The sequence below is a fragment of the Lynx canadensis genome, chromosome D1 (genome assembly GCF_007474595.2).
Source record: "Lynx canadensis isolate LIC74 chromosome D1, mLynCan4.pri.v2, whole genome shotgun sequence".
NCBI lineage: Eukaryota > Metazoa > Chordata > Mammalia > Carnivora > Felidae > Lynx > Lynx canadensis.
The window spans coordinates 77,951,335-77,970,002 of NC_044312.2; the positions used below are offsets into that span (position 1 = coordinate 77,951,335).

The 18,668-nt window shown below is 36.3% G+C and overlaps 1 protein-coding gene across 1 annotated transcript in view; it reads left to right on the top strand.

Moving 5' to 3' along the window:
- Positions 1-18,668, top strand: part of SLC17A6 (solute carrier family 17 member 6) — a 40,113-nt gene that overhangs the window by 14,781 nt on the left and 6,664 nt on the right. Inside the window, exons 4-8 of the mRNA XM_030332354.1 lie at positions 7,130-7,244; positions 8,192-8,279; positions 8,822-8,908; positions 11,638-11,780; positions 15,425-15,574. Coding sequence (XP_030188214.1) covers positions 7,130-7,244; positions 8,192-8,279; positions 8,822-8,908; positions 11,638-11,780; positions 15,425-15,574 — 583 coding nt within the window. The remainder of the gene's footprint in view (positions 1-7,129; positions 7,245-8,191; positions 8,280-8,821; positions 8,909-11,637; positions 11,781-15,424; positions 15,575-18,668) is intronic.

An 18,668-nucleotide genomic window follows, 5' to 3' on the forward strand; every position in this document is an offset into this window, starting at 1 on the left:
TCTACAAAAGTAACTGAATTGTTACTTCTTAAGAGCATGTTATCTACAAAGCATTCTGCTAGCATCATAGGGGTTGAAGAAGTGAGATAAGGACCCTGAATGTGTTCCCCAAGAGACACAAATAATGCAGGGGGTAAGGGAACATGTGATCTCTTGAGTTAAGTCTTATAAAAGCAATCTACAGTGCTTGAGAAATATCTGAGAGGAGATTAGCTGAAAAAAGAGGTGTGTGTGTGTGTGTGTGTGTGTGTGTGTGTGTGTGTGTGTGTGTTGGGTGGTTACTAGGGATAGGATGGAGGGATACTAAGACAGGTATAATTCATTTAGACAATGCTGTACATTAAAAAAAATGTTTTGTTTCCTGACAGATATTTTAGATGGTCTACTGAGGCACAGACTGAGAGGCTGATGCAGTTCAATCAATTCTGTATGTCTTCAGAAGGGGAGAGGGAATTTTCAGTATATGTCTTCATACACTTTAAGCTGCTAGAATTTCAAGATGACACGGAACAACTCTGGGTCCGTTGTTATAGAAATAATACTATTTAACTAGGGCAAAAACATTCTGGAAAAAAAAGGCAAAGAATAACAATTCTCTGGAAACTCTATTGAATGTTGGGAAATTCCTGTGTAATGATAGATGATATTTATAAACCATACACACGCTATGAACCAGGCACTGTCCTCTTTCATAATTGACTTATCTAATCTCCATGATAGTCCTTTGAAGTGTGAAAACTTATTATTTCCATTTTACAAATGGAAAAAGTAAGGCTTAGAGAATTTAAGTAATAACTTGTCCAAAGTTATAACTAGAAAGAAATTAGAGTTGGAATTTGAAATCACACACCGTAACTGCAGCTTTTATTCTTAGTATTATGTTGTGCTGTTTTTATGTCCCCAAGAAAAATATGGCAGTTGCTCAGTCAATTTGGTCAGTGAGGGCAGTCAAAATTAGGCCAGAGAACCTCACTTTTGGTCTTGATCCCACCATCAAATTACAATTTATATTTTGTAAGTGATATCATTTCTATCAGCAGGTGTTTCCATTCCATTCTTGCCACTCCCCTCTATCGTCAAAGGCAACCCTCCCCTTTTCTACCTATGTCTACCTCTGTCCATTTTAAGCCTGTCCCCCCACCTCTGCCCCAGATGTGTCCTTTTTGTGATGTCTTCGGGGAATAGCTAGCATAGTCCTGCTAAACCAAAGATTCTCAAGACAGGAAAAGTAACATCAGCATCACCTGGGAACTAGTTAGAAATGCAAATTCTCAGGACCCGCATATACCTACTGAACCAGAAGCTGTGGCACCCAGCAGTCTGTGTTTTAACAAGCCATCTAAGGTGATGATCATGAATGATGAAATCTGAAAATCACTATTTTATACTCTGGAACTTGTATTCCATACTTACTTCTATTTCTTCCATTTCTCTGTTAAAACCTAGACTTTGCTCATAGGAATTCAAAACCCTCTCTAAATAAGCTCATCCATTTAATGACTTTGGAAAATAGAACAGGAGTAGAATCCTTTTTTCCTCCTCACTGCTGCTATCATCCGTTATTCAGCAAGTTTTTGTCCTTCAAAGTTGTTGTGATTTAATCTGGTGCTGCCAGAACAGTGTAAGTATTAGTTATGCTGCTGTTAGAGTACGTAGAACTTAGCAGTTAAGTATCTAGGATCTACAACCAGACTGAGTAAATATAAACCATAATTCTCCGCTTATATCTATGTGACTGTAGCAAGTTATTTAAACTCACTTGCATGTAGTTATTCTATTGTGAAATAAGGATAGCGGTGGCAGCTTTCTGATATTATTGTTAGCTTAAAATGAGAATCTAGAACACTGACTGACATACACTAACAATTCAATAACCATTGGCTATTTATTATTATTTCTACTTGACTGACTCACATTTATGGATTTATTATTATGTGCCAGGCACCAGCCTAAGCCTTTTAAGTGCATTATTTTTAGTCTGACAGCAATCCTATGACATGTAATTTATTAATAGTTCTTTGTACAGATCTTAACACCCCTTAAATGCTTATGATATGCCAGACATTCTTCTGGGTGCTTTACTTGTAATAATACATAGGTTCTGTTAATGTCCCCATTTTGTAGACCAGGAATGAAGCATAGTCAGTTAAGTAAACAGCTCAAGATCACTCAAGTAATAAATGACAGAAATAAACTTCAAACCCAGGCCTTAGAATCTGTGCTCTTGACCATTACACAGCTCTGCCCTTTTTTATAGACAAGGAATCAGACACCCAGAGAAGTGACATAACTTTCCAGTTACATAGTTATTAAATGACAAAGCTGGAGTCTTATAAAAATTTCTGTACCATGTTTATGTCACTATTTCTCCTATCACCATTAGTGACTTTGGCACCTTGCTCCTCTGCAATCCATCATCTTGCCTAAATTTACATGGATCCTAATCACTTTATGTCTCCCCGGCCTTAACAATCCCTTGCCCCTTAATTCTGATCAGCTTTTGTGTTTACTTCACTTTAAGGGCTTGATCATCAATTATCTTCTCTAATCACTCTAAGCTACGTTATGTCCAAGATGTCATGGACTTACAGACTCCGCTCTTCCCCTCCTTGTTCAATCTGCATTTCCTCACACCCTCTACTAATTCCTTGCTCATAACCTCACCCTTGATGTTCTTACTTCTCTTACGCAGGCTATAGGGTACCACCATGTCCAGCCATTTTAAATAGTTTCTAGTTTCTGATATATAATGAAATCTCTTCCATGTTTTTGAACCTTTGCTGATCCATTTCCTCTTTTTGGAATTTCTCCCTCCTCCTCCACCTTCTTCCTCTTCTTCTTCCTCTCCTTCTCCTTTTCCTTGTCCTTTCTCCCTTCTTCCTTTTTCCTTCTTCCTTCTTCCTTCAACAATTCATCTTCCAAGGCCCAACCTGAGAGTATCCCTACGAAGGGCTTGCTTCTTGGTCACCCCAGCTGGAATGGTATTTTCCCTCTTTTGCTTTTCATTTGTACACCTGTTATGAACTTTGGCTTAAGCTGTCTCTTGCTACTTGTCTCGTTCTTTCTCTTCCTACACCAAGGGCCATTCTTATGTTTTCTCCTGAGTGCGTAGTAGCACCATATTGGTGAAAGAGCATTGCTTTTCATGTCAGAGAGCCCTAGATTCCAATCTCCACTCTACTGCTTGCTTTTATCTTACACAATTCTGGTCTCCATTTTCCTATTTGTAAAATGAGAAGAAAGTGTGACTCAGAGAGGTAAGGATTACATGAATTAATGTAGGTGGAGAGTATAGTAATTGTTCTGTAAGGTTTAGCTTCCTTTTCCTCCTCAGCACAGTACCCTACTCTAAATACAGTCTCACAAAGAATTGGAGTGTGAATGCATAAATGAATGTTGAGTGAAGTGGCTGCTTTAATTTTGGCTGTGTGTAGCACAGGAAGAGAAGGTGTGAAAGCTTCTCATACTGGGCAAGAATTTTGATAGATTTGTAAGTACTTGGATATTGATTTGGATAACAACTATATAAAATTTTAAAAAGAAGATGAGGTTCTGAAAAGTCTGATGGATTTCATTTTTAAATAGAAAAAAAGTCAATGTGTTTTCATGATCCAATAGCAACTATAATGAAAAAGGAATAGTATGGGAACTTGCAAGTGGGAAGCATTTAAACATGCCACATGATTATATTATTACAAACACTCTTCAGGGTGAGAGTGAGAAGTAAACTTTGAAAATGATCTATTGGTGTTTTATTTCAGGAATAGTAGCGTGAGTTCAAGTAGGTTTGTGAAGATTACTACTTAAATTTACACTTAGAATCCTGAAACACATTACTGACTACATGTATGCATAATCAGATGAAAACCCTAGTGGTAAAACCTACTGGCTTTGGAATCAGACAGACTAGATTTGAACCAGGGTTCTTCTACTTGGAACTGATTAGTGACTTGTGCAAATGATCTCACTTATCTGAGGCTTAGTTTCGTCATCTATAAAATGGGTATATTAATAATATCCATGTCATTGGGTTGTTAAGTGGCTATGGATTTTATGGCATGTGAAGTGTTAGCCTGGGGTTTAGCAAGGTGAAGAAGCATTTATTAGATTTAGGTCTAACTATAATGGATGCTAAATGAACAGTTCATAATTGATTCAGTTCTACTAGCGGGTGATTTTGTCCCCCAAGGGACATTTTGCAATTTTTGTAGACATTTTTGGTTGCTACAACTTGGGGACAAATGCTACTGCACCTAGTGCATAAAGGCCATGGGTGCTGCTAAACATGATACAATGCACAGACAGTGTCCCACAACAAAGAAGCATCCGTCCTGAAATATCAATAGTGTGGAGGTTGAGAAATCCTGAGCTATAGAATGGGTAAAAGTCATCTCTCCTGACATTTCTAGAGACAGCCATATTTTAAAACACTTCATGGGGCTCCTGAGTGGCTCGGTTGGTTGAGCGTCCAACTTCAGCTCAGGCCACGATCTCATGGTTTGTGGGTTCGAGCCCTGTGTCAGGCTCTGTGCTGACTGCTTGCTTAGAGCCTGGAGGCTGCTTCAGATTCTGTGTTTCCTTCTCTCTCTGTCCCTCCCCCGCTTGCGTTCTGTCTCACTCTGTCTTTCAAAAATAAATAAATGTGAAAAAAAAACCAGTTCAAATGGGGAGAAAGTGATGGTTGAAAGTTATATTCATAAAAAGTAAACTTCATGCATCATACTTTCAAAAAATTATTGGAAAAGAAGACACACATATTAGATAAGCCTGGATATACACCTTATGGTGGTTTTGTTTGTTTGTTTGTTTGTTTGTTGGTTTGTTTTTTGGCAAACCTTAGCATGCAAAATTATCACCTGGATTTCTTATTAAAACACAGATTTTCAGGCTTCACTCACAGCATAGTCTGATTTGGAAACTCTGGTGTGAAAAATCTGCATTTTTAATAATCTGCATTTTTAAATCTGCAGCTGGTTCATGGACAACAGTTTGAAGGGATTCTTTTGAAGGGCTGAATGGGGTAGATGCATAACTCATACAAACACCTTCAAAAGTGCCGTCGCATTATGTAGCTCTGGTTCTCATTATCCTTAAAGCCTGCAGCAGGGTCAGTCTCTTTAGTATGGAGGATAATAAGCAAAGTGAGATACAGCTACAGGATACAGCAGAGTGAGTTTGGCAGGACCTAGACAGCCTACCCACATGACCAAAACTTCAGTGTCTTTTGCCCTTCCTGCCTTCATCCTGTTACACAGGTAAAACATTCATACTTCCAGAGCAGTAGAAACATGTGCATCACACTGGCCTTTGGAAACAGGCACCATTTACCACTAGGTCCAGGAAACATGCCCTATACCTTTTCTCTTGCTTCCTATCAGCCTTAAAGGAAGCCTCCAAAATGTCCTGGGGTTTGCACGCAGCCACGTTCGGATTGCATTTTTAAGAGAGGTTGAAATTCTTTCAGCTGGAAGGTAATAATCAATGACAATACATTTTAAATCAATTTTTATACCAATTTTGGACTCTTATTTTATAAAGGCAGGTCATTGGGATTTTGCATTTCTTTTCTGAAAAAATAAATCCATGTTTGGCAGAAGTTTAATGTCACTGGATGGGTGGCATTTTAATGAGGGTAATCATCCTTAGAAATAGAAAGTTCCTCTTTTGTGACAGACATTTAGGAAATAAGTCATTCTTTGACTCAAACCTAAAGATACCTATTCAGCAAACAGCAGAGAGGAAGAATGGAACAGGATATTTACCTCCTGAGAAGCCACTGAGGACAGGCAGATATTAGGTTACATGAAGTAAACAAAAGTATTTGACCTGATCTACGATTCATAGAAAAACAGCTGATCCACTTTAGCCTTTCATAAAGTCATTTCTCAAATTTCAGTAGCTGATTAATAATGACCAAGGTCCCTTTCAGAAACTCCAGGCTTTAACTCTTACACTTAAATGTGCCCCATGGAAGAATCAGAGCTTCTATGAGGCAACAATCTTCACTGAATTCGAGGCTCAGTGGTCGACTTGAGAAAACTTGCACAGGATGCACAAATTAGCTCATTAGAGATAGTGTGTTCCCATACTTCTCTGCAAGAGAATATTTCTAAAGCTACCCAGTTAAGGGAATATCTTTCTTACTTAGTATGAACATTGTGGAAGATATTTTGAAAACAAAGTGGAGGGGCGCCTGGGTGGCGCAGTCGGTTAAGCGTCCGACTTCAGCCAGGTCACGATCTCGCGGTCCGTGAGTTCGAGCCCCGCGTCGGGCTCTGGGCTGATGGCGCAGAGCCTGGAGCCTGTTTCCGATTCTGTGTCTCCCTCTCTCTCTGCCCCTCCCCCGTTCATGCTCTGTCTCTCTCTGTCCCAAAAATAAATAAACGTTGAAAACAAAGTGGAATTTTTGCTTATAGATAGATGAAGGTGTGAGTACCATAGCTAAAGCAATTCTTTTCTGACGTATTGTGTGTATGCACACAGCTAGAGGTGTGCCTCAGACACTACCCCACTCACACAAAAAAGAAAGAAAAAAATACGTACTAAGTAATAGTTACTTTCACTATAAATACATGTGCTGCTGGATCCAATCATGAGATTTCTCGGGGTATTTAAAATATAATTCCATTCATAACATTTTTATGTATATGCAGCCTTTAAGAAAGTTGAAAATAGTTGTATAATGTGAGACATAAGCCCATTTAGGCATTTATGATTTTTTTGACAACTTTTCAGTGAATATCTACTATGTGTCAGGCACTGTGCTGTATTGGGGATATAACAGTATACCTGAAAAAAAAAAATCCTCTTGCCCGTAAGCAGCTTACATCGTAGACTGAGATATAAACCAAAAACATGTACAATGGTTTGTCAAATATTTGCAATTTGTGCTTAGATCTATGAAGAAAATAAATACAAGTAAATATAACTGGATTTCTTGAGTCTTTCTTTTATTTCTTGTGCTTTAATAATACAACATTTCAAGATGGTCAAGGTCTTTATTTGTAGTGGCTAGTCAATCAAGTCCAGAACACATTTTATTCTTTTGGAAAAAGCAATGTACCTTAAAATTGCTTTTAATTAACTTGACCTGAGATATTTAGATCTGCTAACTCCTTTTCTTTTTCAGGGTTTTTGGAGCTGCCATACTTCTTACCTCTACTCTGAATATGCTAATCCCATCAGCAGCCAGAGTGCATTATGGGTGTGTCATCTTTGTTAGGATATTGCAGGGACTTGTTGAGGTATGGAACCGCAGGATGACATCATCTTAAGGTTGGCATGTTAATCAGAACCAGCAGGCTATCTTTGTCTTGATCTACAAATACACATTTTATAAGGTTGTGTCTACACAGTATGCTTAAAAATTGGAAAATTGGGCAATCAGATATTTTGTGTTTAAATAATGCTAAAGTACAACTGTGACTGCTCGTCTACTCTTCTCGAGAATTGAGTGGTATTAAAGAAATGTTTAATGACTATTTAACTTAAAAAAATAAAAAGGACAAACACTTTTGTTAATGTGCTATGATAAGAATTTTTGAGTCCGTCCTTTCCTGGTGATAACCTGAATTAATACCTTTTGGGAGTTTTATACCAAGTCCCCGTTGGACTCGAATCATGATTTGAGTTTTCACTAAAACGTTTCATTGACTATATTCTTTGGGAATTCAGAATTCTCCTGAAGTATAGTGAGAGTAGGTAAATCAGATAAGTATTAAAGCCCTTCTCTCCAAAAAAGAAAGAAAAACTTGATAGGATCAAAATAACACAAAATGGATAATTATTTTAAAGGTCTTAAGTTCTAGATACTACTTTTAGGAAGTGTGAGCTTCAAGGATCTAAGCTTTACCTTCTTCTGTATGGATTCCTTATATTTGGGAATCACTGTATTTAATGCCTCATGAAAAGGCCTCCCACATTTCTTGAGCTGTTCAGAGTTGCAGATGAATGGAGTAATACTTGAGGGTTGGGGAGAATTTGGACAGGTCACTAAAAAGCCATGTCTTACTTGATCTGGGCTGAAAGTTTTTAAGGTGAAATTTCAGGGAATTAGCAAAGAGCTGTGAGTAGCAGCTTTCTCTAATACCTTGGGCCCATTTGAAGGAGATAGCCTCAGAGAAGGGAATGAGCTTATTTTTCAGTTACCCTGCATCCTAAATGGTGATATATATATCTTCCCCCATCACAGGGCGTCACCTACCCAGCATGTCATGGGATATGGAGCAAATGGGCTCCTCCTCTAGAGAGGAGTAGATTGGCAACCACCTCCTTTTGTGGTGAGTACCACATGCAGATGGAATTATGGTAGGCAAAAGTTTAGGAACAACTTGGATAAGAACCGAAAGTCGATAAAGCACATCTCTAAAACCATTTGGGGTGTGTGTGTGTGTGTGTGTGTGTACATGAGGAAAGGTTTTTGACCACCAGTTCAATTTCTTTAATTCTTATTGGTCTCCTTAAATCCTCTATCTCTTCTGCGTTTTGTATTTTTCTAGGAGTTGATGATCCATTTCATCTAAGTTTTCAAATATATTCGTAAATAATTTTATCATAGTCTTTTTACTTTATTTTTTTTATTATAGTCTTATTTTTATACCTCTTTTGTGTCTTAGGGAAGTAGGTCAGATACACTTGTGTAGTCCTGTATCACTGGCTGTGTATGTAGACATATATATGTATTTGTAGGTACAGGGGTACAAGTGTGCATGTACCTACGTGTGCAACTATGTGTTAGTGGGAGCCAACCAAGAAATGTGAGATGAAGTCAGAATTTGTATTTATTTCACTTACCTTCCTCCCATTCTCCCTTCTGCTTTAGGTTCATATGCTGGAGCTGTGATTGCAATGCCTTTAGCTGGCATTCTTGTACAGTATACTGGTTGGTCCTCAGTATTCTATGTCTATGGTATGTTGCATTTCTCTACAATAAAGTTAAAAGAAATGTATGTAAACTAAAACAAAGTGATAGATCCCTGAATAGACTCCTGCATTTACTCACATTTTCCCCATTAATAATCCTTTTTTCATATTTTGGGAAGATCAAGGAAAATGTCTTATCTTTATGATTCTCCCTACCTTGGTATTTATTGTTTTTAAAAGCAATTACATTGCTGGTGGCAACGTTGACATGGTATGACATATATTGTCCTTGAATATGAAAAAAAGTTAGCTCTTGATTCATAGCCAATTAAGAGGAAAGAGCTAGGTAGCACCCACTTTTCTTTCTTTGCTACTGCTTTCTTAGTTATTCCCCTGACCCTGCCTTATCAAGGCTGAATAGGGGTAGAAAGCTGGAAAACAATAGTGGGGTTAATGCAGCAGTGCAGATTTGTGATGAAATATTAACTGTCAGCTGCAGCAACAGACATTTTCGTCTTCATTATTCCAGAATTAAATCCGATGAAACCTTCAAATGGAAATAAAAAAGGACCCGAAACTCTAAGTCTGAAGTCCCTTTCTGTTCACTTTCTAACCAGAACCAGAAAGCTTACCCCTTCAAAGTACCCCTAATGTCTCTCTCTAGATTCTTTTTTTTTTTTTTTTGTAACAATCAGAAAAAGAGAAATATAAGAGAGCTGGATTCCAACTGATGTCACTGATTAATACCATCTTTGGATGTGGGCCGAGAATGTGAAATATTAATGAAGTCATGAGGTAGAACCGGACAGTATCTGGCTGCTTCCAAATTTGGCATGATCCATTTCCATTTCAGAATGTTCTCGTCAGAGCAAATTCTTATATTTGCAGAATATTATTTAATATGCTTTATATAGCAGGAGCTCTTATTCTGGTTCAAAAGCCATGGATGGGTTTTAGATTCATGAATGCCCAAAATTATCAGCCATGCATGCATTTGTACATTTTTTCCTGGGGAGATATTTTTATCAGATTTTAATCCATGTCTTTCATTAGATTTTCAAAAGTCCATAATGCTAAGAAATTTAAAGCACATGTGTATAGTTTAAAGCAAATGTAGTACAAGTTAGGATGGCCAGCCATTAAATCCTCTGATTTGTGCCTTCATTTAACCCATTGCTTAATTGAAAATATGATGTGACAGTAAAGGAAGAATATTAATTTCCACAAAGCACTCATGAAAATCAATCCCATTATGTAAGTTGTATCTCATTTAATATTTATCATTGAATGGTACAAAATTTAGATATTAGATACTCTGAAAATATCACATTATAGCACTTGCCTACTGTGTGTAACAAAAATTAGGTCTTTGAGCCAGCCACACATTCACTATTAATAATTTAAAAATTAATAAGATATGAACTGAATAGTGGCTTACATTAAAACAGATAATGCATATATAGCAATTAGCTAAATGTCTGGCACTGCAGATGCATTCAGTTAGTGGTAATGATAATTACTACTGAATTACACGAGCTTTCATTTATTGAGTGCTTTTTTTGTGCCATCCACTCTGCTAGTTACTAGTTGCATTATCTCCTTTAACCCTTCTTTGCCACAGTCTTATAAAAAAAAAAAGTCATCTCATTTTATAGTGGAGGTTTACAGAGATTTCATCATTGATTAGAGCATATATCTAATGAGTGACACAGCCAGGATTTGAATCTGGGAGACCCATATGCCACAACGACTACACTCTACCAAATGTTCACATACTATCTAACCCCCAGTTGTGTTCGCTGTCATGTTTGGTAATGAAAAAAAAAAAAAGCACGGCACATCAAAATCTGTGGTATTAAGAAACAATTCTTAGAGATTGAACAAGCAGGAAAAAAGTATTAGAGAGATCAGGAGTATTTAGATTGTTACCCAAGGGATAAAGAACGGTAAGAGGCAAAAATAAATGACCATCCTCTGGGAAACCAGAATAAACCACTTGAAATTTTTCTTTTATTAATTCTTTAGGTTTACATTGCACAATAAGGGCATGATTTAATAGTGAAAGTGCTAAAGAAAGGGATGGAGAAGAACTTGCAAACAGTTTATTGTATTTAACTTTCATCTGCCCAAAGAGTGATCCATAGGCAGCAGTGTGGTACTGAAAATGACATGGTATATAGTCATATAAAGTGTTAAATGTTACTACATTAATTAGAGAATTTTTTAAATGAACGATAGCCACTTAGGCTAAAGTAATCTAGATTTTATTTAATAGTCTGTTTACTAGATCTGGAGGTGCTCGTAGGAGAGTGAAAGGAGTATTTTTGTGTGTGTGGAAATACACTCACATATTCATATGGAAGGCAAATAAGAAAAGAACTCAACCTCTTTGAAGACAGGAATTTTGTCTTGTGCACCAAATACCTCTCACTTAGCAGAGTGCCTGGAATAGTAAGTGCTCAGTAAATGTTTGTTGGATGTATGAACATCTTCCAAACCATGCCATTCAATAATTGTTCACTGTGAGTTTCCCGTGTATCACTGTTATTTAATAAAGGGATAAAACCACAGAACCAGCCTTCAGGAAGGTTGAAGTCTAGTGGCATAACACAAGCATAGATGGCTGAAGTCAGTTGGAGAAGCATAAACTCCAAATCACATTCTATAGAATGTGTCTGTCATGAGATCCCTATCATTTTATTCCAGCAAATAATGGTTAACTAAGGACATTTATGATAGATTTTTGACTTTTTTCTTTTGAACTTTTGCTTGCAGGAAGCTTTGGAATGATCTGGTACATGTTTTGGCTTTTGGTGTCTTATGAGAGTCCTGCAAAGCATCCTACCATTACAGATGAAGAACGTAGGTACATTGAAGAAAGCATTGGAGAGAGTGCAAATCTTTTAGGTGCAATGGAAGTAAGAATTTTATTATGGTGTATATTCCTGTTCTTATTCTTCATCTCACCTCCCTTTGACCAACCAAACTACTTTCTGAGTCCCAATTCAACGAAACCAATTTGGTGTCAATCATGATTGTTCTCTTTCCTCCATCCATATTTTCTGAGTTAGGAATGGTCACTACTTCCTTTACCTATAACTTCTTTTTTTCTTTATCTTTTCTCAATTATCAAATTTTCCCTTGGCTGTAGCTAGGACTATAAACCTAAATAAGCTTTTATAAACAGTTCAATATGATCCATAATTTAAACAAATTCAACAAATATTTGTTAATTTCGGATCACAGGAAATGCCAGATCAGCTAACACAATCATGAAAAGGACTATTATTAGTGTATTGAATTGTCTAAATGTAGGTTTTACACATATCTATTTATGCTATATGTGGTTTAAGAAATCTTAAATCATTAGAATGTCAATAATAGCTGACATGAAAATATTCTTAGCATAATACAATCTTGTTATTGATAAAATCTTACAATTTTCAGGATTATTGTTATGAAGATAAAGTATTCATATAACATGAACCCCTTTCCTTATTCTGATTTGCTTTCTTGAATGGAATCTATGGAGACAGAAATGCATTCTGTGTCAATAATGCAAATATTTTAGTCCCCGTGACATTAATATATCATAAATATTAATTGGTAAATAGCCATCTGGTACTATTAAAAACTGGGGAACAAAACTCATGTATTTAGATAGGTGCAATAACTCAGCACCTGAACAGAAACTCAATTTCCTTATGCTGAGAGATAGAAGGCACCATGCATGGCTGAAGAACCAGTGTCTCTTAACATTATGCTTCTCTTTCTTTTAAAGGCTCCTCTCCTCATTCAAATTGTATTTTATTCCAGCAGATTCTCTACTTCATTTGTTAGAGAAGGCCTGTCTTTGACACCTCATCCTAGGTTCAAAGGTCTATCAGCCACTAGTGTTGAGGCCTTTAATGAGTAGGAAAAATCCCATATTGGATATCATACAGAAGTGAAACTTCAGTACTTAAAAAACAGTATTCTTATGGTAGTCCCATGAATGGGACAGACTGGCATTAGAACTTTCCCCTTCCTGTTTCCTTCTGTAAATGGTCTGATGGTTTCTAATGGTGGCTACTTAGGAAACAAGTGGTGATGTGGGGATGGCGTGGGTGTTGGCAGTGCACTCTGGTGCCCACCAGCAGTGGTCGCTGTGCACAGAAGCTAAATATAGGCTGATCCATGGTGAGTTCAGAATTTAGCCTCAATTTCTAGCCCAAAAACGATCTGATCAGCCTATATTTTCATTGTTTAATATACCTCTTTTACTTACCAGTTCTTGAGAGATTGTGTGTCTAAATCAAACATACGCTTTTAAACAGTTAAAAATTTAGTCTAAGTGAAAACCAATTTCTGGAAATGACATTAAAAAGAGCAGCTAGTAGCTTGATAAAACAGCATAGATAATCTCAAACTCCCAATTTCCTTACCTTACTGCTTTTCTGAACATAGTATTTACTTCTTACTGATGTTTTATACTTTTTTGAAGCTCCAAAAGAAAATTAAAAATGAGATTATATTCCAGTTATTGTACTTGGACTTTAGTTATTTTTAGCTTTTTATTGTGAACAAATTTAATATATAGCAAAGCAGAAAGAACAGTAACAGAAACATCCATGTCTCCACGGCATAGATGCAACAGTTGTTAACATCTTGCCTTATCTATTTCACTTTTCTTATTTCTGAATGATTTCAAAGTAAATGAGGTATTAAAACACTTGACCCACAAATACTTCATATGCCTCTCTAAAAAAATAAAAATCCTCTTTCACAATTTAAGCGCTATTATTATACCTAAAACAATTAAAAATAATTCCCTGATAGTGCCTAATACCTAGATCGTATTCAAATTTCTAATACCCAGTCCCAATATGAATACCTGGTCTATATTCATATGCCCTGTGCAGCTATTTCTTTGGAATCTGCATCCAATTAAGATCACACATTGCAGCTGACTGTATTGTCTTTTAAATCTTTTTTTTCCTTAAAAAATTAAACATAACATGTATACAGAAAAATGCATAAATCTTAAGCAAACAACTTGCTTAATTTTTGTAAACACACTTATGAAGCAAACAGCCAGGTCAGTAAGTACACTGTTATCAAAATGGTATAAGCCCTCCTATGACCCCTAACAATTTTTAAGGTATAAAATTAGATATATCTTACATTTGATGAAATATTTTACAACCTGAAGAAAAAAGTTCTTAGCAGAGATGTTCCAGGTCTGAATAATAGAAACACTTTCCCAGCAGGAGAAAGTTATTTACTTTTAATAATATTCTGAAGTTATTTCTCATACAAACATAATAATACAATGCTGACATCCCTGTATTTGACAATTTTTATTACCTGTGAAATAAGCATATTTATCTGGCATTGTTTTCCCAGAGCATATTGAATTTTAAGAAATTCATCTATGATGTTGTCACTGGATATGTTTATTCAAAGCCACAGCACTCATATGTTATTAGGCTGTGTTTTTGTTTTTGTTTGTTTTTCTTTTTTGTCTGATATATATTTGTGATCACAAAATATAATTTCTTACTATATTACTTTTAAAGTGATCTTGAAAGGTTTAGTTAGAGTCACAATCAAGGCTAGCAATTCTAAGGTTCTATATCCAGGAATAATTACCAAATCTGTGCAAAAAAATGGTTGTCTCTTCTTTTACTAATTTGGTCGGTTCAAGGATCCCAACCTCGCGTTAAACAGAGTTATTTTAGGCTATTGTTTCTTCACCAAACTCTATTTTGACATTCAAAATAAGGTCATTGAGAAAGTGCTTGAGAATAGGAGAGACATTTTCAGGTCTGAAAATATTAGTCTTGGGGGGGAGAAGATAATTGCTTTATGTTTGGGCATATAGAGGATCTTTAGGAATATTAGGTATAATTTTTTAATGGTTATGATAAGCAAAACCAATCATGTTTAGGTTGTTAATTTTGAAATGTTTTCAATATCACAAATAACTAATTATCATGTGCCCATGGTGTGATGGGTGGCCACTTTAATCCAGCTGTATACCATATGAGTTTTACAGAACCTTGCACTTTAGCATCACAGAATTTATATTGAAATCCATTGTCTTTCAAGAGAATTTATAGATCTGTAGTCATATTATTGACTTTAGATAGGGTCTAGAATATTGCACTCTTAATTTTTCTTATTTTTCTTCTAACTATATTGGATTTTCAATGTTTTAGATAAGATATTTTGGATACTAACAAGGTCACTGATATGGCAATGATCTTAGCTAAGTCATGATCTGTCATTGCAAAAAAACGTCTTAGCAACTAGGATCTGTGCTTTTGGAATTGTTTTCTATAAACATAGGATCTTACATATTCCTAAAATGTGAACTATCTAATCAGAAGAAGCTGATATCTTTTTTTTTATTCCAATGATTATTCATGCAGCAAAGATTAATTAGACTTGCAATGAACTGTTCATTACCTCCTACTCATGCCCCAACATATACATCCTGAAAATGCGAAGCACTTATTATTCCCATTTAAGTTAGAACATATTTTAAATGGTCAGAATGGCTCTCTGTTTGGGATTTCAGAAATTCAAGACTCCATGGAGGAAATTTTTTACATCTATGCCTGTCTATGCAATAATTGTTGCAAACTTCTGCAGAAGCTGGACTTTTTACTTATTGCTTATTAGTCAGCCGGCATATTTTGAGGAAGTCTTTGGATTTGAAATCAGCAAGGTATGTAAAAATTATCCTGTTTAACTAGTGCATTATTTTTGTGTTCAGCTGAATATTAAGTTTCTTTGCCAACATTCTATCTTCTAAATTTTATAAGTTACTCATTTACGTGTCATCTATTTAACAAATAACTTCTGGGAAACAGACTGAGTAAGGTGTTTGAATGTCTGCTTCATTCAGCTGTCTGCTAGAAACTGCTCTTTGTTGATGGAAATACAGGCAAAATCAGCCTTGTCTCTGCCCTCGTGGAGCTTATATCTCAGTTGGGGTGGGCAGCTCTGGAGCCTTTCCCCTGTAAAGAAACATAACTTTCTTTAAGTCTCAGATCAGAGATAGTGTTACAGTGAACAAAAAATGGAATTGTATTTATACAATTACCAATCTCTTCTTCAATGCTTTCAAAAATCTGTCTGGCTCTCTTTTCCATGTAAAAGTTTATTTTGATTTGGTTCTGATTGATAGACAAATGGATAATGAAGATGTCATACACAACACACACGCATACGTGCACACGTGCACACACAGTGGAATACTATGTGGCCACAAAAAGGATGAGATTGTGCCATTTGTGACAACATAGATGGACCTAGGGGGTATTTTATGAGATGAAATAAGTCAGACTTTGAGAAAGACAAATACCTTATGATTTCACTCATATGTGTACTCTAAAAAAACCTAAATGAAGAAACAGACAAAAAGCAGAATCAGATGTGTAAATATAGAGAACAAATTGGGGGTTACCAGAGGGGTGGGAAATAAGGGATGGGCAAAATGAGTGAAGGGGAGCAGGAGATACAGGCTTCCAGTTATGGAATAAATAAGTCATTGGATTAAATGACGCAACATAAGGAACACAGTCAATGATATTGTAATGCCATTGTGTGGTGACAGATGGTAGCCACACTTGTGGTGACTGTAGCAAAATATATAGACTTGTGGAAGCACTTTGTCATACACCTGAAATTAATGTAACATTGTGTGTTAACTACACTCAAGTAAAAGAAAAAAAATTAAAAAAATTCTTATAAACTTAAAAAAATCTGTCTGGCTAAAAGATTTGAGATAGCAAAAAAAAAAAAAAAGCTGAAAACAATCTTATGTGCCATTTATTCAATTTATTCATTTAACAAGCTTTTGTTGAACATGAGATGTGTAGGATTCAGAAATAAAAACATGGTTCCTGTCCTCAAGAGTTCACAGCTTGGTGGTATAGACGAAAGCAATTAGTTACCAGTTACAGCACAGTATGCTAAATGCTACAGACATTCGTTCGTAGCTGTGAAAATGTAATCATTTTGAGATATTCCATAAAGATAAAATGAAAATGAAAATACAACTTCATATTTATAGAAGGATTTGAAATTTACAAGGTCCTTTCATATTCATAAACAACCTTGTTTGGTTGACCAGCTGGATAACTATCATCATTTCTATTGATGAGGAAACAAACTAGGGAAGGTATTTAAATTGCCTACGGCCAAGCTGATAATATATGCCAGGATCGAGTTGAAGCCCTGATCCTTTAATTTATGTTTCATTTCCCTTTACTATGCTATTCAAATTCAGGTAGACCCTATGTTCATTTAAGCACTTAGCAAAGTATCTGTTGAATACCATCTCTGCCAAGCCCTTTGCCGAGTACTGAATACACTTGTCTGTGCTGGCAATGGACTTGCCATTTCTCTTCATGTCATTACATACGTCCAGCTGGGCTCGCTATTCATATTATGTCTCTACTTGAAAGACTATCAGAGGCCTGGAATTGAAGAAAACCTGAGTTTAGGAGAAGCTATTCTAAGAGCTCTTTTGTAATCCCTGTTTCTAAGGAAACTGTTTCCTCCATTCCTGAGAAGAATGGCTGCTTTAGATAGGCCTCTTCTCTCTAGAGCTGATCAAACATTGCAGGGTAGCCTTTGGAAGCTCTGAGAGGTGTTATACTTCTCAACAAAGGCTGCTGGAGGTGTGAGTCCATTTTCATAATCTAGGACAAATATGACACTGAGACGCTATTAATAAAGTCAGGTCTCATGGGGAAAAATTGAAGGAGCCAACTGATGTTAATGAAACTGTGTGGTCATTCTGGCCCTGTAGCTCCACTTAATTGAAAATGCTTGAGTAAAAGCAATGATATTTTGCAAAACCTAAATACAATAACCAGATGAGTTGATTTGATTCACTTACTATATTTTTAACTAAAATTGTAGGTAAATTCTACACACACAGATTGGCTTGAAAATTTTCATTATACTGGCTTAAAATAAGTCACAGACTTCGTTGAAAAATGTGTAAAGGAGGTAGTAAAATAAATAGAACATGGGTTTTGGATCCAGGCTGGCATGGCTCTGAATCCAAGCTGTACAATAAACAATTGATACATAACCTAGTGCTGATGTTTGAATGCTTGCCAGCCCCAATTTTCTCTTGTACAAATAATTCCATTAATATCCTCTTTCAGAACTCAGCAAAATGTAAGCAAACTAAAATATTTAAATGGAGAGGGCTCAGTTGGTTATGCTCTGGCTTTTGATTTCGGCTCAGGTTGTAATCTCATGGTTGGGGAGATCAAACCCCGTGTCAGACTCTGTGCTCACAGCATGGAGCCTGATTGGTATTCTTTCTCTCTCTCTCTCTCTCTTAAAATAAATAAATAAATAAATAAATAAATAAACATTAAAATATATTTAAAAGGAGGATAGTTTTCTCCAACCTTAGTTAAATTGAGTATCTTTCAGACTCAATGACAAGTATAATAGCTTAATCTTCAGGTAGACTGACTCAGGTAAAGCAGAAACATACACACACACACACACACACACACACACACACATATACATATATGTATGTTGAAAATGGTATATCAAGGGAAGGCCAGTGCTTGGATTAACCAGTCCTTTGAGAGGTCAGGTTACAAGAGATAACAAGTGACAGGAGACATTGATTCCTTTTGAGTTTCACACTTAGGGGCAGAGAAGAAGTGTTGAGTGGCTGCTCTTTGTTGTGTGGTAACCTGCCAATTTCTGCAAGGACTGTGACACAGGTCGGGAGAGAGGAAATCCAGACTGTGAGGCACAAAGAGCAGAAGCACAAAGAGGAG